At 40.7% G+C, this 27015-nt stretch overlaps 1 protein-coding gene and 1 long non-coding RNA gene across 4 annotated transcripts in view; one reads left to right on the forward strand and one right to left on the reverse strand.

Moving 5' to 3' along the window:
* Positions 1-27015, reverse strand: part of CTNNA2 (catenin alpha 2) — a 536832-nt gene that overhangs the window by 385256 nt on the left and 124561 nt on the right. For all 3 annotated transcript variants that reach the window (XM_081876762.1, XM_081876760.1, XM_081876761.1), the window contains exons 5-6: positions 15269-15388; positions 12708-12974 (exon numbers count right to left, since the gene is read on the reverse strand). In XM_081876762.1, coding sequence (XP_081732888.1) covers positions 12708-12974; positions 15269-15388 — 387 coding nt within the window. The remainder of the gene's footprint in view (positions 1-12707; positions 12975-15268; positions 15389-27015) is intronic.
* Positions 25579-27015, forward strand: part of LOC309350438 — a 48891-nt gene continuing 47454 nt past the window's right edge. The window contains exon 1 of the long non-coding RNA XR_014160371.1: positions 25579-25781. This is a non-coding gene — a long non-coding RNA (uncharacterized lncRNA). The remainder of the gene's footprint in view (positions 25782-27015) is intronic.

Raw genomic sequence — 27015 nt, forward strand, 5'->3', positions numbered from 1 at the left:
AGCGTATGTAACCCGAGGTACCACTGTAGAGACAAAAGTTATGGAACATGCAGAAATGGCGAAACTTACCAGAAATAAGAAATCAAGATAAAAAACTTTTTATAAAACAATGGAAATTATGTATTGAATATTTATAAACAAACTGTAAGCAGATAAGGACATTGGCAGGATTATTGTAATAACCTTCAGTTTAATAGGAGCATATATCTAAAGTAGATGGATAAATGGATAAGTTATAATATGCAGGAAATGTAAAAACAAAAACAAAAAACTAAAGAACCACAGAAAGAGGAGGAAGGAAGTCGAGTTTTGAAATGTTAGAATGATTATAAAACTATTGAAATGTATATAATTGGAAACCATAAATTATTTTTTAAAAAAACAAAACAACAACATGATTTTATTTCCATGATCAAAGATAAACGCGTGTTCCATTTCCCCTCAGGGTTCAACAATGAGATTCCACAAGAGCTGAGTTTTTAAGTGGCTCAAAGTCCTAATTCAGGTACCAATTATAAAAATTTGGGGGTCTTTCCAAAACTGTCTTTACTGGACGCCAGGGCAAACAGATGCCAACAAAACATGCAAAGTAACACATCACAATTTGTCTCTGAGGCCCTTGATGGAAACTCACAGCCATGAGCTGCTACCCCATTCCAGATTCCAGATGGGCACACATGCATCTAAAAGTAAAATAGGGTATGGAAACATTACACACATGTGGAGGGAGAGGAGTCGCCTGAAACCTGCTTAAATATGCAGCATCCACAATTTGTGGAAGAGGGGTTTTTTTATGTATTTTGTGTTACTTTGTATTTTTATGAACTGATCTTGAAATGAAGGGTGGTGTACGTATTTAATATAAATACATAAAAATACAGTGATACCTTGGTTCTCAAACTTAATCTGTTCCGGAAGTCCGTTCCAAAACCAAAGTGTTCCAAAACCAAAGCGTGCTTTCCCATAGAAAGTAATGCAAAACGGATTAAGCCATTCCAGACTTTTAAAAACAACCCCTTAAATAGCAATTTAACATGAATTTTACTATCTAACGAGACCGTTGATCTATAAAATGAAAGCAATAAACAATGTACTACAGTCACACAATCAATCAGTAGCTGAACTGGGATCCACACAGTCACACACACAAGAAAGAGCTGTGAAAACGCAAAATAAATAGCATAAACAGACAGACCTCGGTGTAATACTCAAAATGGAAGCGTGGCACTCAAATCAGAAGTGTAACACTCAAAACGGAGCATGTTTGGCTTCCGAAAAACGTTTGCAAACCAGAACACTGACTTCCAGGTTTGCAGTGTTTGGGTTCCAAGCTGTTTGCATACCAAGGCGTTTGAAAACCAGGGTACCACTGTAGTGACTCTCAGACTGATCCACAAAACAAGCAGCTTCCACATGTTATGCTGTCTGTGTGGAAGCATAAGAATGTCAAATAGTAATGGCATCTTTAGTAGAACAGCCTTTTGCTGCTATGACCTGCTGCAAACAGGATGCATAGCCAGACAGCAGCTTCTGGCAGCATTCCTTGGGAATCTGAGCCCATTCCTCCCACTAGAGATTTTCTATTGGGTTCAAGTCAGGTGACTGGAGTAACCACTGCAGAACCTTCTTCTGCAACCAAGCGTTAGTTGAATTAGAGGTATCCTTGGCATGACGTTTCCTCCCAGGATTTCCCGATACTTCAATGGATCCATCCTGCCTTCCACACGCTGCAAGTTTCCAGTGCCAGAGGATGCAAAGCAGCCCCAGAGCATCATTGAGCCACCACCATGCTTCACTGTAGGCAGAGTGTTCTTTTCAGCATATGCTGCATTCTGCTTCCTTCAGACATAGCGCTGATCCATGGGGTTGAAAAGCTCCCATTTGGTTTCATCTCTCCACGGAACAGAATCCCAAAACTTCTGCGGCTTTTTATATGATTTTGAGCATACTGGCGCCAACTTTTATTGTGCTTGTCAGTCAGTAGTGGTGTACGTCTTGGAGTTCTGGCATGGAAACCTTCTGCGTTTAGTGTGCTTTACTGTCTTCACTGAAATCTCAGTGCCTGCTGCCACCAAGTCTTGCTGCAGCTCCTTTGCAGTCACTCAAGGGTTTTCCCCATCTGGTTGCTGCCTCAGATAGCTGGCTTTTTCTGCCCTGTCCAGGTAGTGTAGCTGCTGTTCCTTTCACTTGGAACTTGTGAACTATGCTTCCAACGGTGTCTCTGGGAACACTCAGTGCCTTCACTATTTTCTTGTATCCTGCTCCTTGTTTGTGAAGGCTGATAATCTCTTCTTTTACCTTCTTGGATCATTCTCTTGATTTAGCCATACAGTCATACCTCAGGTTACAGCTGCTTCAGCTTGCGTTTTTTCAGGTTGCGGACCGCCAAAACCCCGGGTTTTGGCGGTCACGCATGTGCATAAGTGCTAAACCGTGCTTTGTGCATGCGGAGAAGCACCAAATCGCAACCTGTGCGTGTGCAGACACGGGTTGCGAACGCTGCGGGTTGCAAATGTGCATCCCGCACGGATCACGTTCGCAACTCGAGCGTCCACTGTATTTCTAACATGCAGCCAAATCTGACATTCAGCAAACCCCTAGCCAGTTCAGGTATTTCATGTGTTCCAGCTCAAGCACACCTGGTGCAACTAAAGAAGCCCTTGATTAGTTGCATATGGTGGGCTTGAGACAACACCTGTTGTATTTCTGCTGTTGTGAAGGATTCTAATGTTTAATAGGTTATTGTATTTTAGTGTTTTGTTGGAAGCTGCCCAGGGTGGCTGGGGAAACTGAGCCAGATGGGAAGGGTATAAATAAATTATTATTATTATTATTATTATTATTATTATTATTATTATTATTATTATTCTATTAGAGGGTTGAATAATAATAAGACTGGAAAAACCTGCATAGGCTGCAATTCAGCTGAATTTGGGAAGACCACTTGAAGCATTGTTGTGCTGAGCTATTTCAATTGTTTTTGTTGATTTGTTCATTGCAAATAGCTGAAAGTCTATAAATTTAGATAATAAGTCTGACTTGCAATGGGGTGTTGAATAATTTTGATTACAACTGTATCTAAAGCCTTGCAATTTCAGCTCCCTTGGCTTTCCAGTTTTACTTTAATTACCAAAAGCATTCAACAGGCCATGCCTTGATTAACTTTGGTCCGTAGTTAACTTTACTGAAATGTTTTGCTGCCAGCAGGGTGTTGTTTGTTTGTTTTAACCTATGCTGTTTTACGGGGTCTGATCTCTGGGTATTTTGGGTATGGTTTTCATTGTAATTTTCTTCTTCTTGTTCTAAGGTTTACTTTAGGTTTTTAAAGCTCTCTAAGTTGCTTAGAAAGGGACTAATAAATTGAAATAGCAACAATAACAAGGCAGAGGAGATTACAATATTCTTTATAGAATGTGCACAGACAGAATGTAGTAAGCAAGGCCTGTAGGGGAAAAAAATATTGATCCAAAAGCTGAGTTGGCCTCAGCACTTAGGATTTCATGAAATGCTGCATCCATGTGCGGATGCAGTCAGTCAAAAAAATGCCTAAGTGAATGAGCAATAGAAAAAGACATATAAACATGAAATTAAATCATTTTTACTTAAATGCAGTGTCTTTGGCATTGATTTGCAGATGTTAAATTTTGAAATAGACAGTGTTCCTTAAATATGTAGGAAAAAATGGACCTTTAAATCACCTCACATTGACAAGTCTGACAACACACTGTTTGTTTGGTAATAGGCAATTGTAGTTCTTGAAGCTGGTATAAATATCTATAGTTTTGTTCCATTTTCCCCCAACATACCATCTCGGGTAGCTGCATGCTGTAACACTGACAGATCTGCAGGTAATATACTGTTTGATGAAGTCTTTTCCTGATCATAATATTTCTGAAGATGACAATTTCTCTGTGATAATGAAAGGCGCTGTAATGACTGGAGTCGCAACACTGAGATCCAATAATAACAATTTGTGGTTTTAATTCAGCTGTCACAAAAAGCTAGTGTAGATTAGGAAGCTGTCAGAGAGTGAAAAAACAAGGCTCGCTGATGGCTCTGTACCCTTTCCATATATCTCAGATCAATGACCATTAAAAAAACCCCAAAAACCCAGAAACTGGGGGGAAGGGATTGAGCAACCCAAAAACACAAGAGCAGCAAATGCACATATGCACAAGAAGCAAATGCACAAGAAGCAAATGCACATATTTCAAGTGAAGAAGGGGAGTGAAGTGTGCTAATTTAAGTGACCTCTGCGAAAGAAGACGATGGGTTGGAGAAACAGGAATATTTTACGGTGAAGATACACCAAAGGCTGGGTATGTTGACAACAGGACTGAATGGGGGGGGGGGACCTTTTTTACTTTCCTTCTATGTGATTTACAAGAACCCCTCCTCATTAGAACCGTCGGTTGAACTGACCCAAGCCGGATGATTAAGGTCTGTGTGGAGATAAACTTTAACCAAAAGTATGCTTTATGGAGATCAAGAAGCAATAAGAGCTTTTGGGAATGGCGCAGCAATTAATTTGGAGTCGCCATCTTGCCAAAGGATTTATAGCCGGGAGGAAGAACGGACTTGTTTTCAGACTGCATTCCTAGTGAATCTCCTCAGAGGTTTTGAGAAAGGAGGCAGATTGGTGAAGATTAATGACTGTTTTGATGTATGGAAGTGATGTTATATGGAAAACATCTGGATATGGCTACTGGATAAAAAAAAATATATCCACGCAGGATTACAAACTGTTCTAACCAGCTTGTGGAGACTATCAGAGGTCACAAAGAGAAAGGAAAAATATATGAAAATAACAACAAGAGATGTGGAAAAACAATAAGGACTGGATAGTACTGTGAACATCATAAGGTTAGATTTGCGGACATTAAAACAGCAGTAAGAAGCAAGAAGTTGATTGGATCCCCTTTGGAACTTGAAATATGGGTACCCCCAACAAAAATTTAAAATTTGGCTGTGTAATTTGGAATTTATGTAATTTGGTTTGATTTGATGTGATCGGTCGGTTAATAAAAAAAATATTCTTAAAAAAAGAAAAAGAAAGAAACGCCGCTTCCCAGAGCCACTGCGAGGAATCCGAAGAGGAGGGGTGGCAGGCTGGGGAAAAACAGAGGCTTCTTTCCTTTCCATATTGAAAGTGATGCAAACGCCTCCTATCCTGAAGTGCCGGCTGTAAATCCCAAGATAGTGTAGGTTAGACAGAGGCAGGTTCAGAGGAAATGTAGCCTTTAGAGACAGCTCCAGAGGGGGATTGGCAAACTGTCCCCGAGTCCCCATGGACTTGACGAAGTAGAAGGGTCCATGCTTGGCGTAAGTCCAACAGGAGGAGGGGCGGCCGATGGAGGATATCCTGTTGGCGGAGGACCCGCCCTTTAGTGAGCTCAACGTCATCCTCGGCAGTTGATTGAGCTGTGAGCTCGGACTGAAACTACTGTGTAAATACTAATAAATCTAAGCAAAATTAAACCGCCAGCTTGCTGTGTTCTTGATGTAAGAGAGACATCTGTAATCCCGATACATTGATAGCCTTTTCCTCCATGAATTTGTCCAGTCCTCTTTTAAAGCCACACAAGTTAGTGACCATCACTGCCTCCTGGGGGAGTGGGTTCCACAGTTTAAAAAGCTGGGTATGTGGCAAGATTGATTACTGGAATGCAACTGTATCCAAGACCTCTCTGCTCCTGCCATCGAGTTTCTACAGCCATCTTCCCCTTTCTGCTGTAAGTGTCAAAAACTGAGGGTGGGAGAGGTCGCAGCATTTGGGAGTCCCAGCAATGCCACAGCAGCAACTGGGGCAACTTACACATCCGGGTTGGGCAAGGTTCCCTAGATTGGGGGTATCCATTTGGATGCCCTCCAGAAGTTGTGGACTACAACTCCAAACAGCCCTGACTGCCGCCAACACAGGCTGGGTCTGATGGGAACTGTAGTGCAAAAAAAAAAAGAAGCAACCAAAATGGTTATTCCGCCTCCAGAGAAAGATCTGGCTGGAAATGAATCCAGGAAAATAATAATTATAACACACCACCCACCCCTATCTCTGTTTCAAAGTTCTACCAAAGTAATAGGGCTGTGAACTCTTTCCATTCCTCTGTATCCTAAGAATTGTTTATATTCAGTTATCACTGTCTTGCTTTAAAGGAGTTAGCCAGAATGTTAACTAAGCCTATTGAGTGAATGGCCTGAGTCATTTGCCAGAAAGGGACTGATTCCTTAGACAAAGCTTAGCCATATCATGAACTATACATGAAAGCATTCGTCTTCAAATGTGAAGTACAATTACCACAATAAACTTACTGCACGGAGCATTTCATGAATTTTTACTTTTAACTTGGGGGAATGTTCCATGCAATGCCCACTAGATGTCTCTATCACACAACAACAAAAATATAACAGGTAGCAAATTCCCATTGCTAAATCGGTGAAAGAGACAGGGCATGCAGTGTTACACACACACAAGCGATAAATTAAAACATAGTAGCTATTATCAGATTTTTGATTTGTTTTATTTTTAAAGAAAACAGAAGTTGAGAATTTCACTGGAGGAATAGAGGGGCAAAGGCTATTTACCCCTTTTCTGTCTGCATCTCCCCTCCCCTCCCCTCTCTGTGCTATGGAGAAAGTGAGTCCCTCCTAGCAAAAGACTGGGGGGATTTTGACAATAAAAGGAGCTGGAAGCAAAATGCTTAAGCATTTTGACTTTGCTGACCCTTCATTGACTGTATTTATCAATATCTATATCTTCACCATCTAACAACAGAAGCACAGCAGTTCAGTCAGGCTGATATTGGGTGGGGGGATACAAAAGGTTAAAAAAAAAAAAAAGAGGAGGAAAGTCAATGTGAGCACAGGTCACAAAGAGGCCTAAATTATTGAGGAGTTCTCTCCTGTTTCCAGCTGTATTTTCCAAGAACGGTTGACTGACAGTTTTCCTGCTGCTGCTGCTGCTGCTGCTGCTGCTGCTGCTGCTGTAATTATAGTGGCAATTATAGTGCACTTGGGCATCAATTTCAACACAGGGAGCATTTTTCATATCCAAAGTATATGGCACGAGTGTGCTTTGCAAAAGGACGCAACAAAAAGGGTTCTTTTTCTGCATCACCACAGCTTTGCCTCCAGGCTTACGCCTGCTCTTTGTTCCTGTATCCATTTCTTTGCCATTGGCACTGTCAACACAGCATTGTTGAAAACAGTTGCTTTTATTCTGTTGCTTCCTCTGTTACTGAGTAATTCTAGAATCACATTAGCAAAGAGGTGCCCATGATTTTCCGTTGTTGTTGCTTCTTTACTAGATTTTTCCCTGTGTTTACTATTTTAACTTTCATGCCTCAGTTTGCATTTTAAAATGCAAACACAAAAGATCTGTTTATCAGTTATGCCAGAAGTCATTTGATATCCAGCCGTCCATGTGACACCTCCATGCTCAGAGTTGCCATCCAGCTGACCTATTTTAATCATGATGCTAAGCGTTCATATTGCAATAGTCTCCTTTCTACGTCCTGTCAAACTAAGTAAGTTAGGATAAATGGAACTTCCAGCTATAGAGGTAGTTGATAGTTGATCTCTGAATGCCAGGGAAAAGGTAAAGGGACCCTTGACCATTAGGTCCAGTCATGGACGACTCTGGGATTGCGGTGCTCATCTTACTTTATTGGCCGAGGGAGCTGGCATACAGCTTCCGGATCATGTGGCCAGCATAACTAATCCGTTTCTGGCGAACCAGAGCAACGCACAGAAACACCATTTACCTTTCTGCCAGAGCGGTATACCTATTTATCTACCTGCATTTTGACATGCTTTTGAACTGCTAGGTTGGCAGGAGCAGGGACGGGGCAACGGGAGCTCACCCCTCGCGCGGATTCAAACCGCCAACCTTCTGATCGGCAAGTCCTAGGCTCTGTGGTTTAACCCACAGCGCCACCCAGGACCAAAGGCAGCTTGGCTGATTTCCTGCAGGCATCTGGCTGGTCTCCTGTTAGAATCGGGATTCTGGATTAAGTTTACAAATATATATATAAAAGAAGAGTTTTATGGGGTTAAGGAAGAGGAAGGTTATGTGGTTTACTAGTGAACAGAAAGCTTCCTGCATTGCCTGTTATGAGAGGCACCATCAATTGATCAAAAATGATCAGCTTCCTTTGTTTCAAGCATTCATGGCTTTGTTTTTGTGAATGTGCATTCTTGAAATGCCACTTGATTTTTTTCTTCTCCTACAGAACAACAACAAAAAAAAAAGGTTACATTTACATTATGTAAAGGTCACATTTACATGATCAATGTGCATACCCTTTAGGTATACTTCACTCTCCTAGTTTCAAGAGTCAGGATATTCTATTATCTTCTGTAATTTGCACTGCAACTTTATTCACTCAGTCATTAAAGGCATTTACACCCTACTCTTGAGCAGGAAAACTCCCACAGCGGCTTATGAATCAATAAAAACCAAGTCAGTTCCTACCCTCAGGCTTGCAATCTAAAAATACATGGCAGAAAATGAAATATGGGGTGAGGGTAGAGGAGAGAAGGGAAGCAAACTCAGGCACCAAATTCTTAATGTTTCCCTTAACCTTCCGAGGTTCTTACATATGACTAGCTTGTCTGGAAATGGACTGTTCACAATTTAAAAACAAACAGGTCTTGGTAACCCCTGAAGTGGGAGGAAACATGATAACCCAACCCTCCTGGAAGTGACTAAAAGGCAATCAGAGTTGTTGGCCTTTCAGTAGGGTTGGAGAACCTGTGCCTCTTTGTATGCTGTTGAACTTCGTCTCCCATCAGCCCTGAACAACTTGGCCAATGGTCAGGGATGATAGGACTTGTAGTCACAATAACCTTTAGATGATCACAGCTTAACCCACCCCTGCCTCAAAATTTGGCCTGGGAGACAGTTCCCCCAAGCCACCTATGATATCAGGTGTGGAGCAGATAAAGGTGTAGCTGCAAGAGAACTGGAATATTTAAAGTATGTTCCTAATTGTTCCTTGGCAAGCAGAGCTTGTATTTGGCTCCCTTTAAAATTTGGTGCCAAATGCAAGCCCTGCTAGGACTGCTTCGACTCAGCAACTCCTGAGTGGACCTCATCTCTGCTGAAAGCAGATTGCAGGTTGACACTAAATTCAAGTTAAGCGCTGAGTGCAAGGCCCACTCAAATCAGGTCCACTCAGGGCCTCCTGATCAGAGCTCCTGCGTGAAACCAATATCTGCCCAAAGCAGTGTTTGCAAGTTGGCACTGTGCTTAAAGGCCCATATAGTTAAAGCTATGGTTTTCCCAGGAGTGATGTATGGAAGTGAGAGCTGGACCATAAAGAAGGCTGATCGCTGAAGAATTGATGCTTTTGAATTATGGTGCTGGAGGAGACTCTTGAGAGTCCCATGGACTGCAAGAAGATCAAACTTCTCCATTCTGAAAGAAATCAGCCCTGAGTGCTCACTGGTAGGACAGATCCTGAAGCTGAGGCTCCAATACTTTGGCCACCTCATGAGAAGACTCCCTGGAAAAGACCTTGATGTTGGAAAAGATGGAGGGCACAAGGAGAAGGGGACGACAGAGGAAGAGATGGTTGGACAGTGTTCTCGAAGCTACCAGCATGAGCCTGACCAAACTGAGGGAGGCAGTGGAAGACAGGAGTGCCTGGCGTGCTCTGGTTCATGGGGTCACGAAGAGGTGGACACGACTAAATGACTAAACAACAACAACAACAACAACAACAACAACTGTGCTTCAAGGAAGAAAAGAATAACGGAGCATGCAGAGTGTGCTTCTGAATTTCCTTGACCTGACCTCAAGTGATTGACAAAGCGTTTCATGGATGATGGGATGCATCCATTTCACCACCCCCTGGCCCAGCTGGGGAGAGCAAGTGGAAATGTGTGATCCTTGCTTTCTGCTTCTTGTCTAACTCACAAACTACTCAATCAATTACAGTAATTAGGACGGTTCCACTGAGACCAAATAAGGGATTTAAAGTAATCAGCTTTTGAGCTTGTGCCAAAACCAGCCACCTAGTCAGAGGAATACTAAAAAGCACAGGTGCAAAACAGCACACATGTGTCAAAACTCACTTTGTTTTCAAGTGCAATCAAAGTCATAATTTTAAGGGAAGGGGAGTTGGATTGTTCTAAGGGCTTGAGAGAACTGCTGGTTTTATTTATATTCTGATTTTTTAAAAGTGATTTTTAACTTTGCCCTTTTAAAAAAACTTCTTATGACAATTGCAAGGTATATTTTATATTTTCTGTAAACTGCTTAGAGGTTTACACTGAAGCAGTATGCAAATTATGTGAAATAAAAATAAATTGGCTAGCTGCTAAACCCACTGTATCTCATTAAAGTGTTTCTTTTTTTAGGTAGCATGGAACTTGTTCCCATAGTACCTATATACACAAATCATTAAATGCATCTTCTACATTTTGGTGTCCTAGAATAAAGTAGCTAGCAGAAGATGCATTACTCTAGATGAAGTACAGTAACTGCCATAATCTAATCTCAACTTTTAAGGTGCACTTTAAGTAGTGATATGTTAAATATTGAATGCAGGATAAAAAGAAAGAGGTATATAAGTTTTAAAAAAGATTGAAAATAAAAAATTTTACATAATGGATTTCTAAGTTTTGGAATCTGCACAAATGATCCTTCCAGACCAATAAATTACATTTCTGGCTGCTACACAAAACAACAGTTACTCTGCAGATATATCCAGATAGGAGTTTTGGGGCTTCTGAGATGCAAACAACCAAAGTTAAAATACTTGCCAGACCTCATTTTGTAAACTGTAATTGACGATTCAGTTCTTTAAAAGCCTACTTTCCAGGATGGCCTGCTGCTTTCTAATATTTTCCCTGTCATCAGAAGTTCCAGCCCTGTCTTATCTAAAGAGAAAGTTGTTCTCATTTCTTTATTCTAGAAGATTTATTTTGACCTTCATCTGAAATCTTTGTAATGCAAAGTTCACATTGTACGGGTCTGTTTGATAGCTTTAACACATACATGCAAGAACCAAGAGCAATTTTAGAAATGTAGGCAGCAGCTGAAGCAATAAAAGGATGGTGTTTATGTTTCAAGGGAAATACAAAGCTTATTTTTGAAGGCCATACATAGTAAGCTCACGGAATATCTCATGTACCTGAAGAACAAAAAAGTCCAAACGAAGCAAGTCACTCATACATAAATTGGGAATACTGTCATATTAATAATGCACAATTACTTCCCCTTTTTAAACAACTTACAAATTATACTAGAGAGATAAAATGACATTTCTCAAGCCCATCAAAAAGTGTAAAAAAATTACCTGTAGTTAAAAGGATGCAAGTAAAGTACAGCAATGTAGAGTATCTGCTGGAAGCTCTGCATAGTGTCCTCCATCCTGTTTGTTATTGTGTTTATTATGATGCAACACAATGTCCCCTGTTGGTGTTCAGTGCAGTCCTTTCTGGATGGCATTGACTAGCATTAGCTTGAAGCTGCCAAGCATCAGGTGATTTTAGTGAGCTTAAAATGTGCAGTGCATATTACCATGTGGGAAATGGGGAGGGAGGGGATTTTCTGCCAGTTCCAGAACATGATCAGACTAAAGTAGCATAAATTTGGGAAATTCCTCTCATCGTTGTAGGCATTTTAACATACAAGACTATAGAATTGTGTTACAGTCTCTACCTGCTCTGGTTTCTAATTATTTTATGTAAAGCCATCATTGATGCCAAGTAAATTCCTCACACATTTGCTGCAGGAACCCTCAATGGAACCCTCAATTGGTCAAGGATTATTATACACTGGCAGGAAAAGCCAGAAAGAGTTTCATACTACTTATCTAGCTATACAGTACACTAATTTATAGGCTGCTTTTTGGAGAATAGTCCACAAGAGGCAACGTAAGTAAAAGTAAAAGACACAATTCATTGCAATGCAATACCAAACCAAACCAAAAAGCTAACGATTTATTTACGTAATTACAAATTTAATTGTAATGAAAATAAATCCTCGCATATAAAAAGTAATACACACTAAAACACCTCTACAAATTAAAATCATACAGTAAGGCCTAAATTAACAAAAAAGCAGGACAAACTAAATACGTTTTTAAAACCGTCTGCACTTCCATAGGGAGGGTGTTCCACAATCTGGGGACTACTAAAGGAAAAACTGTATCTCTCATGCACAGCAACTGAATTAATTGTAAAGGTGTGTGCCTACAAGGAAAATCTTAGTGCCAGGTAGGCTTGTAGGAGATCTTTTAGATAACATGATCCCAATAGTTTAGTGCATTGTATCAGGGTCAGACCTAATATTAGGCTGAGTGAGGCACCTGCCTCAGGTGGTAGATGCTGGAGGCAGGAAGTGGCAGCAAGTTACTCGAGGACACAGCTGTATATACCAAGTGGTCCGTTCTGCCCCTCCTCAGCTAATGTGCTACACTTAGATGTGATAAAATGCAGCGCCATCATCAGCACTAAAGGAAGATTCAACCACTGGTCCAGTTGATTAGGTATATGGAAAGAAGAGAAGACATCTTGTTATTCTGCGCCATAAGACGCAGAATGTTTGAGGCCAGCCCTACATACTGTTTTTCACTGTATAGTATTAATTCCAAATTTAGCCTTCATTCCTAGACACCCGGAAATCATTGCAATCATGTGAAAGTAAGCACCCCCTCTTTCTTTTCATGCAAGCTGGGGGGGGGGGAGACACACACACTTACATCAAACTCATTCAGCGCTGCAGCGAGTTCCCCAATGCCAGTGTGCCCCTTGTTTTCATCAGTTGGTGAGGTGGCCTGAGCAGCATTTGAGATGCCAGCAATAGCTTCTTGGACTTGCTTAAAGACGTAATCCCGGTTAGCTCTGGTTGCTGCTACATCAGGGTGACGGAGGAAAGCTTGAGAAGCAGTATACAGCATGGTGGCATTCTTCTTCAGGGCACCACGAGCAGCAGCCATTTCATCCCGACAGTGGGGATCCTTGAGTTCCTGTTGCAAAATATACAGACAAACATATATAAGCATTGGATTCCCCCCCCCCAACCAATGGCTAGGAGGAAATGTTAAAAGTCTGGTTTGGACCCTCTGCTTTCTCCAAGGAGCTCAGGGAGCAGACATTGGTGATGCTCTCATTTTATTTTTGGAACTATCCCATGAGATGTGCTTGGCTGAGAGACTGATTTACCCATGATCACTCAGCAAAATGGGTAAATAGCTGTTACGAACCTCAGTTGTCCAAGTCAGACTGTTTGCCCAAACTGGCTCTCTGCTGCTTGATAGTCAAGAGATATGGATAAGGGGAATAGCACCTTCATAGGGAAAAAATACATCTATGGATCTTCAAGGGGGGAACCAAATTAATTCAGAACCCAGAATATAACACCTCGTTTCTTTTCTTCAAGGGCCCTAAAACCATCTTCTATGGACATATGAAGGGCTCCTGGCAGTCTTACATCCTAACAGGAACTGTAGCTGCATCAACTGTATGAGCCAACACCTCCATAACAGGACTGCTGACAAGGTCCACGCAATTGCAGCTACTCAACAAAGGACAGTCTTGATCATGCAGATGGCAGCAGCAAAAGAGCGGGGGGGGGGGTCCTCCACAAAATTCCTATCCTGCAAGCTCCAACAGGTCATCATTAGGGACTTTTGAACATATGATCCAGGGCTCTGATTTGGATAAATGTGTCCCAAGTGTGTGCTCTATGAAAGATATAATAGACTTTCGGTGGAATCGAAAAGGCGAGTGATGTGGAGGTTGAAGCAAGGCTTCAGAATTAATTGCATGCACATCTAAAATCTTGGGCTACATGACAAGCAAAATTGACTAGATAGGCTACTTATTTTTATACCCAGAGGCTCTTTAGGAACAATGGGAATTGTTCATATTAATCATATTATATTATTACTTTTGAACCACTCTCTCTTTTGCCTTCATTAATGGGAAGAATGAGCCAAAGAGTCATATTTTTAAACCACCCCAAGATTAACAATGTTTTGGCTCACACAAGGCATTACAGTTCTCATTAAAAGGAAGTATCTTTAGTTGTCTTGCCTCCTACATAGTGCCTTTTGTACAAAAAAAAAAAAAAAAAAAAAAGATTTTCTGTACCCAAGCCTTGAAAATATGGGTTAAACTTATATAATCCTCTGGCCTAATTTTCAGAAGTGCAAGCCCTCTGTTCCCATTGAAGCACTGCATGGCCCATTTGGAAAGGAAGCACATCATGATTAGGGTTCTTAAAAGGAGGACATTCAAAGTGCTGCATTGCATTTAAAAAAATACACGGACTCCCCCCCCCCCCTCCGGTAGCAGCCTGATTCATTCAGTCTGGCGTGAATCCGCTTCGGCTGAAAATTTTCAGCTGAAAACCAGTATAACAAGATAACCAATTAGGGGTTTATCACACATCTGCATGTAAAGCATAATAAAATCCTCATTACTACTGCACAGGAAGTTATGACTCATCTCAAGGTAGTTTGGTTATCTATAGGGGGTCACTGGTACCCTGACCTGTTTCAGAAATTAGGATAAAGATGATTCCAAATAGAAGGTGAAGAGAGAAGGCACAGAAGCATATCCACAGTCACAGCAAGATTTTTAACTAAAGTTGCGACTGAAGTTCATAATTCCCAGGCTCAGAAGTAGTACAGGCATCTCCCCACTTACGGGTGTTTGATTCGTGTGTGACGGCATATAAGGATGCTGCCTTCTACTGAATCAGACCTGTGGCCCATTTAGCTCAGCACTGTCTACAATGGCAGTAGAACTCCAGGGTTTCAGGCAAGGGCCTCTCCTGAGTCCTATCTGCAGATGTTGAGGATTGAACAGGGGAGTTCTTGCATGCACCAGTAGCACTTCCCCAAAGGTGCCTTAGGATTGGTGACCCCACCATCCCTCCAGTGACCTAACTGGAAATGCAATGAGATTTCTGAATCTGGAATTAGGCTCATATGATACAAGGAAGTTTCCCATGAGTACAGCTCCTCATGCTATGCCGTTCTACAAGATTTATTCTATTTACTGTTGCATGTATATCCCACTTTTCCTCCCAGGAGCTCAAGGTGGCATATATGGTTATTTTTGGAGTTGCTTTTCAGGGGGCTGAAGAGGCTGCAATGGGAAAGGATAACATCAGGAACCCCAGAATGCAAGGGTTCTTTGGAGCCTCACCCCCTTTCCCAGTCTCTGAAACTGATAAAAGATCTAGAATCTTTGCATACTATGTTGAAATAGTAATGTTTTGTTTTCTTCATTTACTGTTTTTAATTATATCCACCTGTTGTCTTCTAGCAGCTACATAGTTAAGCTTCACCATCTCTTTCCCAAATTCTTTGAAACGGTTTGCAAGGTCTTGCTCATTTGTGGCATTCTTCACAGCTTCTAATGCTTCTTCTACCTATAAGGGAGAAAAATATGTGAGAGGGTTAAATTCCTGCCAGCTGATTTTCAGATATTATTTACAGCCTAATAGCTGTTTCACACATTACAGAATTGGCACGTATCTGCCTATATCCTGTATCACAAGAAGCAAATAGATTTTCCCGTAAAATTTGATTAAAGGTTAAATACCTGCAAACATAGATACAGTGTGGATTTCATGTGAAAAATATTGCATGGTTCTTTGGATTTATGCATTAGCATGCACCTGTTTGTAACCCATGACAGAGACATCCACAAGCAGGTAGCCTTTAGGCTTTTGGGAATACAACTCCTCTCATCCCGGGCTATTGGTCATGCTACCTGGGGCTGATGGGAGTGGGACTTCAAATCAACAGCCAGGGACCAGGTTGCAGGTGTCTGTCATAATGTATGAAGCAGATATCTCTGTGTGTTTCGCATGTACACTTCAAACAGTTGGGAAAGCAGACTACGGGGAAACATGCAGTACTGAAACTATTTATGATATGCCATATGCTGTATAATCCACCCATTTGCAGTAACAAAAGAACAGCTGAAAATAAAGAATGGCAGCAGTGCCATCAGGATGATTTTGAACCTTCCATTTTTAACATGTGTGCTTCCACTCAATCTGTTGCAAAACTATTAGCAGAAAAGAACATACACCCATAGTTGTTCTTCATTGCTATACGAAAAGAGCAACTCTGAAGTTTTCATCACATTGCCAATCCCCAATCCCCAACCCCTCAAAAAGAACCCTAAATTGCCATATTAAATTACTACTTCAGGGTGGTTCATGTAAAAGTTAGTCATTGTGGTGATTATGAAAAAGCATATCAAAATATGTATTCAGTCTGCTTGAAAAAATGGTTCTGCCCATGGATGACTACAGAGTGATTACAAATGATAATTTGGTCAAATCAAAAGGTGAACGTTTCACCTTTAAGAGCTGAAAAACACCATATATATCCATTCTAGGGTCAAAGTGCCTATTTGGACCGTATGTATAGATACAAAATGGCTGTAAAATAGCATTACTGGTCTGAGGTTCCATACACAGAATAACGTACCATTGGTAAAAAGGGAAGACCACACCAAACATGTCACCTTTGGGATATGAGTAATAAAAGTGAGAGCCCTGAATGTGAATACCCTGCCTTTGAAATTCACTCCCCAGGAAGTCTCATTTGATATCTTTTTTGTGCCAGCAGAACTTTATTTTTATTTCTTGCCCTAACTTTTCAGAATGGTGTGTGTGTGTGTGTGTGTGTGTGTGTGTGTGTGTGTGTTATTCTGGCTTTTTAAGGAGTTTTCTGCCTCTGTCTTCTTCTGTTGTATTGCCATGACTTTTATTAATGCTTCCTTGTTTTAAACAATTAGAAAACTGCTTTGGGAGGTTATACGCCTAAACAGTGGCATGTAACAGCATGAGCACATATACACGCAAATAAGGTCAGGATAATAATTTTCAATTCCCTCTGTAAAATATCATTTATGTTAAGTTAATATTACCCCCAGAATAGCTAGAATGGTGAGATGGGATTTAGAAAATATACTCTGCCATACAAAAGCAGCATCAGGAGAAAAGAATATTGGAATATGACCTGTGGTGCTTAAACCTTTCTTCCAAGAATTTTCAAAAAGCACAATGGTTAGAGGATTGGGGAAACCAACCAATTCCTATCAGTCCTTAGCCATATTTTGCTTGTTTCCAATTCTATGATTCTATGATTCCATGAGTCTACTCAATTGAAGTATCTATCTATCAAGCAGAAAATCTCAAGGTTTTGGATAGAGAAAGGTGGATATATTGGAGAGACCATCTACTACATTTGATGGCTGCTCCTGGCAATCCTGAAATCATTTGCTGAAAGAATGTGTTTCTTAACTGTTTTTATAATGTTTTTGGTTTCAGAATATTTTTAATGATATTGTTATTCATGTGTTTCCTGCCCTGGGTTCATTTGAGCCAAAGGATGGGATATACCGTAATTGAAATAATAATAGTAGGAAGAGGGAGACATGGGAAGAACTGGAAAATGTGTTAAGGAAAACAAATGGCATTAGATCAGATTTTCTAACTTATTGGCTAGTAACCTACATTATTTAGGTAACCTGGAATTAAGCCATTTGTGAAAATGCAAGCATCGTAGTAGAAGATGTAATTGAGAAGTCACAAAGTACATCCAGGTACAGCCTTTTTAACAGGGTTTAGCCACTTTCAACTCAAACTGGCATATAAACACCAAATGAATATCTGTAATAGTGGAGGAAGTGATGATTCACTGGGGAATTTTGCTTTCATTTATGTGCAAGGAGAGAGTGTGATTTGTGCTTATATAAAAATATATTTTCACACTGTGGTGCAGAATGTGGAAGCCGGGTCATGGATCTGTGCTGAAAAATGAGATTTGTTTTTAAGGATCTGCACAGCCAAATTTAAGGCACTGCCTTATATAAAGCACTAGAAGGCACTAGAAGTCCTAGGGTCCAAGGACTGTCTGCCTTGTTACCTGCCATCTTGTGCCTTAAATGAGCAGCAGAGGCATGCTAATAGATTAGGCCAATGTGAAAGACTGATTGCTGCAGGTTTCTCAGAATTTCTGATTTATTTAGTGTCTTCAGGTCAAAGGACAGAATAACAAGCTGTCCAAGTTAGGGGTAGGTGGCACTGATTGCAGTGGTTCCAGTCCTATTTGGTTGTTTCCAAAGAGTGATGCTTAGGGAGTATTCTTCGGTCCCATGGAGCCTTTAGTGTAGGGTATCTCAGGGTTCAATTTAGTCTCCTATGCTATTTAATATCTACATGAAATTGCTGCGTAGGGTTATCCGGAGTTTTGAAGTGCATTGTCAGCAATATGCTGACGACACACAGCTCTATTTCTCCTTTACATATGCAGGTATGGCAGTGGAAGTGGTAGACCAGTGTCTTGCTTTGGTGAAGGACTGGATGAGAGCCAACAAACTGAAACTAATTCCAGATAAGACTAAAGCACTTTTAGTAGTTCCCTAGACCAGATGGATGGGAGACTGCCTGCTCTTGAAAGAGTGGGCACATAGCTTGAGGGTACTCCTGGATCCTTTGCTGTCACTTGAGGCTCAGGTTGGCTCAGTGGCACAGACTGCCTTTCATCAGCTTTGGCTAGTGGCCCAGCTATGCCCCTATCCGAACAGGGATAGCCTAACCTCTATTGTCTATGCTCTGGCAACCTCTAGGTTAGATTACTGCACCGTCTAGAAATTTAATAAATGAAATGAAATTAATATTTGTATGTTGCCTTTCCGTAGTTCAAACCATGATCAAGGCAGCTTACAACATGAAAAAAACCTACAAAAGTAACAAAAGTAGTCATAAACAAGAAATAAAACCTCAAAAAAATACACAACCAAATTGAACAATTTCCACATAAATCATAATAAAATTGCATATGCAATGACCCACAACAAAAAACCCAAACAGTACCCCAGTCCAGTTTCTATAGAATTATGAAAATATTTATTTATTAAATTATGAAATCTATATAATAAAAAACTATTCCTATATTTAGAGTTAGCTACATCCGAAAGAAGGGATGCGGGTGGCACTGTGGTCTAAACCATTGAGCCTCTTGGGCTTGCCGACCAGGTCGTCAGCGGTTTGAATTCCTGCAATGACGGGGTGAGCTCCCGTTGCTTGGTCCCAGCTCCTGCCAACCTAGCAGTTTGAAAGCACGCCAAAAAGTGCAAGTAGATAATATCCACCACCACCCCCTTCCCCACAGGTGGGCAGGGTTTGCGGCACCGAGCGGGGCTCACCTGGGTGGGTGCCACCCATCTTCTTGAGCCGACCTTTAGGTACCGCTCCAGCGGGAAGGTAAATGGTGTTTCTGTGAGCTGCTCTGGTTTCTACAGAAGCGGCTTAGTCATGCTGGCCACATGACCTAGAAAAACTGCCTGTGGAAGTTCTATTGTACTTTTGGGTGGTAGGTACTTAAGACATGTTTGCCTATGCTAATCTTATACTTGGGTGTTGCCCTGACATATCTGTCTATTGTAATCTTGTGTAACCCTCCCCTTTTGTGACATGCTAGTAATATAACAATGACGTACTGATGATGCTGTGTGAACTGTATTCTGGGATATGGTGGGGAAGTTTTAAAAGTCAATGTTGCCCCATGCTCTGGGTTCACTCGCTGCTGTTGAACCTGTTGCACAACAATAAAGGATCTACTGACTTCTGTTTTGCTCCAAATTGCTTGGCTGGGATTTCCTTCTTTTACTGACCGCATGGACCTGTGGGGGACTTGTACCCCAACGAACTGGGCTGTTGAGCAGTCTCTCAACTCAGAATTTTCTTTAGCAGGTGGCACTGATGACAGCCTGAGACTAACAGGAGGTCTGCAGCTTCCTCTATACAAAAGGCAGTGCCAGAGGTTCGATAACAGGAAAATTTCACTAGATCAATACCAACCCTTTTATCTCTGCCGCTGCCCCCCAAAAAAGCAAGAAGTCATGATTCCTGCAGAAATCTTTGAACCAAAATCCAACCCAGTTATATTTATTAACAACACAAGTACAGTCTCAAAGGGATTGGAATCTAGCATTGCTATGTCATTCCTTTAAAAAGGAAGTTAAAACTATTTCAAAATCTGCCTACTTATTTTTTGACTGGGATTGCTCCTAAAATTGGTCAAGGTAAGTCATAGTCTGGCTTACCATGCCATGTGAACATAATCATTGGTAATCAACCACCTCATTTTGAAAATTGGACAAATTATAGCAGAAAGCAAGAAGGTTTCTGTACATGGAAAAGTACCATCAATCAATGCTTTGTTTTAAATCATTTGATTTAGGAATACGTTGAAAGAACAAGACAAGAGCTATATGTAGCTTTTATTGATTTAGCGTTGGCCTTTGACTAGGTCAATAAAGAACAGCTCTAGTTTAAACTTTTAAATACCAACATAGATAAGCATCAGTCCTGAAGAAAACTCTATACAGGAACAGAACAGACATTTAGAGTGAGTTTCTCAGAGTATATTCCCCACAGGGATGCCTTTTGGGGCTCTCTCAATTTTTTATGTCAACAATATAGAAGATTGCAAAGGCCATCAATATTTCCCAGCTAGCAGAGATGATTCTAAGCTTTCAGACTTATTCTGCATCAGTAGCCCTCATTTATATAATACAAATAAGGGACTACTTGGATATTTGTGAGAGTTTTGTTAAAGGAAAATTTTTTAAATTACACTAAAATGAAAACTGTAGTATTTGAAAAACGACTAGCGGTTTACAAATGGAAAACCAATGGGGTTAATATTGAGCAACTGAATAATTTTAATATTTATGGATTCAGTTAGAAGGAAGTTACTGGGTTGGTCACTCAGCAACGAAGCAGCTAGAGGTATTTTAATTAATTCAAGCAGTTACAAATTTTGTACAGGGTAAAGTGGAAGGGGGCGTGTGATCTAGGAATTCCAGCATCAAATACCGGTAGCTTTGCTAGGAAATTTTGAGTACATGATCTAATCAGCAGAACTACGGGCATGACTTATTTAATTATGATAGAAAAAAGCAACATTCTTTTCTGAGACTTCCTAATAGCAATGCTAAAAGCCAAGACTGGCTAGTGTTCCTGGTCATTAGTCCTGTAGCATTACTCCTGTCGTAGCAGCTGAAAGATGCAAAAAGCAGTGTTTTTTGGAACAGCGAGCAAATATCAAAGAATTGTGAAGTGTTGGGGGGGGGGTTGCTGTTACAAACAAAACATTTAAATAGCTACCTTTCTACCAGTATGACGGGAGGGGGACACAGGAAGGAAACAAGGTCGGAAGGGAGCCATGGTCGGAAAAATGTTGAGAAATATTGGTGTACACCACCAGTTTGGTTAACAAGACAAGTAAAAGAAGCTGTTAGAGGCAAGAAGGCGTCTTTCAAATGAGGGAAACAAAAAGGAACCCAAACTTTGACCAAACAAATATGATCAGACAGTGAGAGATGCAGAAAGAAAGAAAGAAAGAAAGAAAGAAAGAAAGAAAGAAAGAAAGGAGCACATTGCAAAAAAATAATAATCCCATAATGACCAGCAATAGCAAAATACGTTCATAGCAGAAGACTGGCTAGGGAGACTGTTGGACTGTTGGATTACAAGGGAGTTGAAGTATGCTGAAGGAGAGTGAGGAGACTGCAGAGATGCTGAATGAATACAGTGGTGCCCCGCAAGACGAACGCCTCGCAAGACGGAAAACCCGCTAGGCGAAAGGGTTTTCCGTTTTGGAGGCGCTTCGCTAAACGAATTTCTCTATGGGGTTGCTTCGCAAGACGAAAAAATCTTGCGAGTTCCCGCGGGGTTTTTTCGGTTTTTTCGTCCTTTTCCTAAGCCGCTAAGCCGCTTAACAGCTGATCCGCTGATAAGCCGCTTCTCAGCTGATCGCTAAAAGCCGCTAGACCGCTAATAGCACTAATCCGCTAAGCTGTCAATGGGCTTGCTTCGCAAGACGAAAAAACCGCTAGACGAAGAGAATCGCGGAACGGATTCTTTTCGTCTTGCGAGGCACCACTGTACTTGGTATCTGTCTCCACAGCCGAAGGTATATGACAGATGCCAGTGGCTGAACTAACTTCTGTTGGAAAGGAGTCTGAGGAGATGAGGTAGATAGTGGTGATAAGAGATGAAGTCTGAGGCCTCCTGGACAAAATAAAAACTGGCAAATCACAAGGTCCAGATGGCACCCACCCAAGAGCTGTCAGATAACTCAAATGTGAAATTGCTGACCTTCTAACAAAAACATGCAACTTGTCCCTCAGATCACCCTCAATACCTGACAATGGGAAAATAACCATTGTAATGAGGGAGAGGGAGAAAGAGAGAGAGATCAAAGGGAGATATTGGAAATTACAGGCCAGATAGCTTAATGTCTGTCCCTTGAAAACTGGTGGGAAGTATTTTTAAAGATAAAATAAACAAGCATATAGAAGAATAATCTTTGCTGAAGTACAGCTAGCATGACATGGCAGCTGTGTAAAAGGCTAAGGATCATCTGGAAAGAACTTGAAAATAAAACTGCTGATATCATAATGTCAATATACAAATTTATGGTGTGACCACTTTTGGAACACTTATGTACAGTTTTCTACAGCTAGAAAATGTTCAGAAAAGGGCAAGCAAAAGCCCTATGATGAAAGGTTAAAGCATATGGGGCTTTTTACTTTAGAGAAAGGATGAGTAAAGGCAACATGATAGAAGTGTATAAAAATATGCATAGAGTTGATAGAGTGGATAAAGAAAAGCTTTCTTTTTCTCTCCTAACTCATGGACACGCAATACCAGTTACCAGTTCTGGCAAGAGGTATCTGGTTGGCCATTGTGAGAACAGGATGGACCTTTGGCCTGATCTGAAAGAATTAGAACAAGGCACAGATGATTGGCACATAGATGAAGAAAAAATGGTGAAAATCTGATTAATTAGATAGAGGTGAGGCTGTAGCTGTCCTGAACCAGTATTTGGGTATGGCAATGGACTGGAAGAGGGAGAACAAAAGATTCTACCAAGATAAGGTGGTACTCTTTGCTACGGTAGTTCATCCAGATAGGTAGCTGCAGGTCAACCTGTTTTAGAGGATGTTACACTCCTGTTCTAAATGGGTATCAGGATTACAGTCTGGGGGAGTTTATTCATCCAGCACTCTCAGTAGAGGCCAGGCAGCTTCTGCACCTCAAAGTGCCATTTATCAGCTTCACCACTTGAGATTTTACCTGGATGGAGACAGGAAAGCCACTACTACTGTAAGCTCTACAGTAAAACATGCATAACTGAGTAGGTGCCTGTAGATAATATTCAGTATTCGGGTAAACAGTATTCAGCTTATAACTGAGCAATCATAGCATCAACTCATTCCATTCCTGTTAAAAGAAGTGCAGGTACAAAACCTTCCTGATTGCTATGACAGTTAAGAAAATTACTGTGAAAACCAGAATCTCATCATCATGCAATTTGTTCCAGTTGCTTTTTCACCACCACTAAAAATACTAATTTTGTGACATGGAAAACTGCTACAATCCTGGGATAAAGAAGACCACTATCACTTCCATTCTTATGCAAATGAAGTTGCTGACAAATTCTATTACAGACCAGCTTCCCTCCTTTTTCAATTAATGTCAGTGTCTTCAGCCAGGGGTGGGTGGGTTGTTGTAAGAGAAAAAAGAGCATAGAACAACAGGTTATGAGGCCATTAGATGTTTCTATTGCATATTTGTGAAAATGTCAGTTGAATTAGGCAATTGCCTTAGAGTAACTGCCTCATGACTTCTGAAACTTTCAGGGAAATATATGTAGAGGTACAAATAGAAAGTCTGCTTGCAGCAAAACACTGCAAATTTACGTTCATGTCAGCAAACTATATTTAAGGGACAAAGTGTCATTTCTGTAACACTGCTTGATTTGTGTAGGTGTAAATATTTCATCAGAATGTCTGAAACAGTGGCTTGTTCCGGACATGAGTGCCAGGGAAAAAAGTGACTTATTTTTAGGGACAAAGTCTTTTGTTAGCTCAGCCAGCTTGCTACCAAGCGACACTTCTACATAATTAATTAGAAATTTCTCTGGAGCAGCCTGATTTCCAAAGGTGAACAGAATTACCTAGGTCCCATCTGCTCCAGTGGGAGATGGCAGCGTGGAACACCTGCAGGGGAATGCATCACAAGCTTTTTAAAGCCGTTTCTCCTCAAACTGGGCCATCCGTTTCCTAAGGGTTTTGCAGGAAGCCAGGAGGAGACATGATTGATAGGAAGCAAAACAGGAGCTAAGTGGCCTTGCTTCAGCACCAAAACTTGGATAATAGCACAAGAGTGAGATGAGATGGAGGGTGGGTGGGAATAGAGATTGTGGAATGGGTGGCAAGATGATTCTGGCTCTTTTGGAAGGACAAATTATTCAGGAAGGCAGACTTATTCTGAAACTAAACAAGAGGAAAAATGCCTGCCCAGAATATGTTTTAACTCTTCATATCATACTTTTTAATATTTTTGCATGTAATATTCTTTTAAAGTTAGCTATGACTATCCCATGCTATCCCCTTTTTATGTATAATAGTTTATGAACATCTCCTTTGGCACAATGAACAGTTCTACTGTACTCGGTTGATGTTCTCTAACTTAAAGGTGGTGATATGTCTACCTGGCTGTCATATTGATGCAGAAAGTTCTTGAAGTGCACCAGCCAATTTTATCCATCCCAAGTTTCGCTCAAAGAATTTGATTATTATTACTAGATTATGTGATGTGGGATTAGCAGAGCTGAAGAGAACTCTTAAAGTAGCTTAGAACTACAGTGGTACCTCCGTTTTCGAAGGTTTCGGTTTGTGAATGCCATAAACCCGGAAGTACGGTAAATGCTTCGGTTTTCAAACACACCTCGGAAGTTGAACATGCCACGCAGCTTCTACTGAGTGCAAGAGCCTGAGGCCTAGCTGTCAGCTAATGAGTTTTCAGTTTTCAAAGGTTTCAGAACTTGAATGGTCTTCCAGAATGGATTACGTTTGAAAACCGAGGTACCACTGTAATATACACACATTGGTAGAAGGCTTCTAGTGGGGTCAGGAGACTAAAGGTTCTCAGCACATCTAATATCTAGAAGCCACAGCACACTGAACTTAACTCACACATCTTTCTCTCTCATATACAGATGCATTCACTTATTTTAATTGTATAATGGGACCTCCCTATGGTCAGTGGGGGCATTGCACATCCAAGTGTGAAGAAAGTGAAAGAACCTTCCACTCTATATTATAAATAACTTTAAAGAGTTTCTCACAATTTTGCTGCTTTTCACTAAGTATGGAACCTCTAGAGGCTGTAGTAGAGCTGCTATATTAGTTTAAATTTATATCCCTACCTTCCTCCCAAAGGAGCCTAGGGTGCAAACAAAAGAGATAAAACAATTAAAAAAAATTAAGCCACTTAAAAATAATTCCATTGTAGATGCAGACTGAAAAGATCTCAGCTTAAAAGGCTTTTTTGGAAGAGGAAGGTCTTCAGCAGAAAAGAGAATAGAAACAGTGCCTGTCTAATATTTAACTGGGGGGAATTCCAAACTGGAGCCCAATTCCTATATTCTGCAGAAGGAACCACCTGATTAAGATGATCTCTGCTTGAGACCCTCGCCTGCAGAGTGTAGTGATCTACCAGGTAAGGGGTGAGGTGAACAACTCTTTCTATATTAGAAGATATGAATAAATATTGCAAAGTAATGAAAGTAGCTATTTGTTGTTGAAGCAGATTGTACTTGCTTGAGGTTCTTGAGATGTGAAGTCTAAACCTGGTCTACTTTATGGTAGTTCACATCTTCTCACAGTTCTTACTCCAGCAAGGCAGAGGCCTGCGGCACAAAAGATGTGGAAGGAATCTAGTCAAGGTAGGATCCAAAATTATGTTAGTGTCTCAGCTGGGTGATCTGTATAAAAAGTTGTATCTTAATATTGGGCTGTCTTCAGTTTTCCATAAGCTTAGATCTACTACTGCAGTGAAACTTGTGTTTCCTCTCTTAGCCCTGCATACCAACCAAATCTAATGTAGAAGGTCCCCCAATTCTAGGGGGTGGGAGCTGGAGGGGGCAGGAGTGAGAGTGGAAGCTCCATTGTACATATACAACATATATGAGTATGTAAAGGTTGGTATTATAAATGTATTAAATAAATGACTATTACTGAAATATCCAAAACTAACTTGAAACAGCTGTAATAACAAATTAATGTTTAAAAGTTAGTTAAAGTAATCCAAATTTTAAATAGTGTAAACAAAATATAATTAAGTGGATGATGATGATTTACAAAGATTCTTGAAAGGGGAAAAAAAAGTGATTACATATTTTCCTTTCCTACCCTCCCAGTAAGTGTTCCCAAATATTAATGTGTCATGATGCCCACAAATTAATCAATCAAGTCTAGCAATATGAGGGCTGTAGATAAGCTATAAAAACAACCGTGTCTTTGAAAGTCTGCAGCGTCGAGAGATTGTGTGAGTTGGACCAGTCTTCATTAGGAAATGAAAAATATGGTCACACACGCATTGCTAGCTGTGCAAATATTTATAGGGTAATGTGGTTGATTTTTGAGTAAAAAAGCACCGTCTTCATTAAAGCATGGACTGTCACCTTCCTGCAGGAGGGGATTTGGCATTTTCCATTGCAAACCCTAGTTCTGGGGAATTCAAGAAGAGTCTGCCTAGCTCTCATTCCAAGCTAAAGGTTGCAACGCATCATTGCCTCGGAAACAACATTCTACTGCCATTTGAAGGGGAAAAGGAAGGGGGCAGAGAAGGGGGGGATCTGATCAAGAAAATAAAAGATTCTAAACATTCTGCTCAGTCCAGTTTACACAACAGATCTTCCACCAGCAGCACAATTAGCAATGCTCAGATATGAAGAGAGGAATGGGAAAATCATTCATTACACTGGTTAGCTCCAATTACAAAGCATTTTGTTACATGCCTCTGTAGGCAGGAAGGCAGACAGTGGCAAACCAAATACAAACCCACAGTAAATCATTTGCCGCTCTGCAATTCCTCTGCGGTTTTCATATTTTCCCCCCATCTTTGATGATTCATTAAGCACTCACTGTTTCCATCTCCAATCAAAAGAGTTCTGACAT

Source organism: Podarcis erhardii (assembly GCF_964252035.2).
Source record: "Podarcis erhardii genome assembly, chromosome: 9".
Lineage (NCBI taxonomy): Eukaryota > Metazoa > Chordata > Lepidosauria > Squamata > Lacertidae > Podarcis > Podarcis erhardii.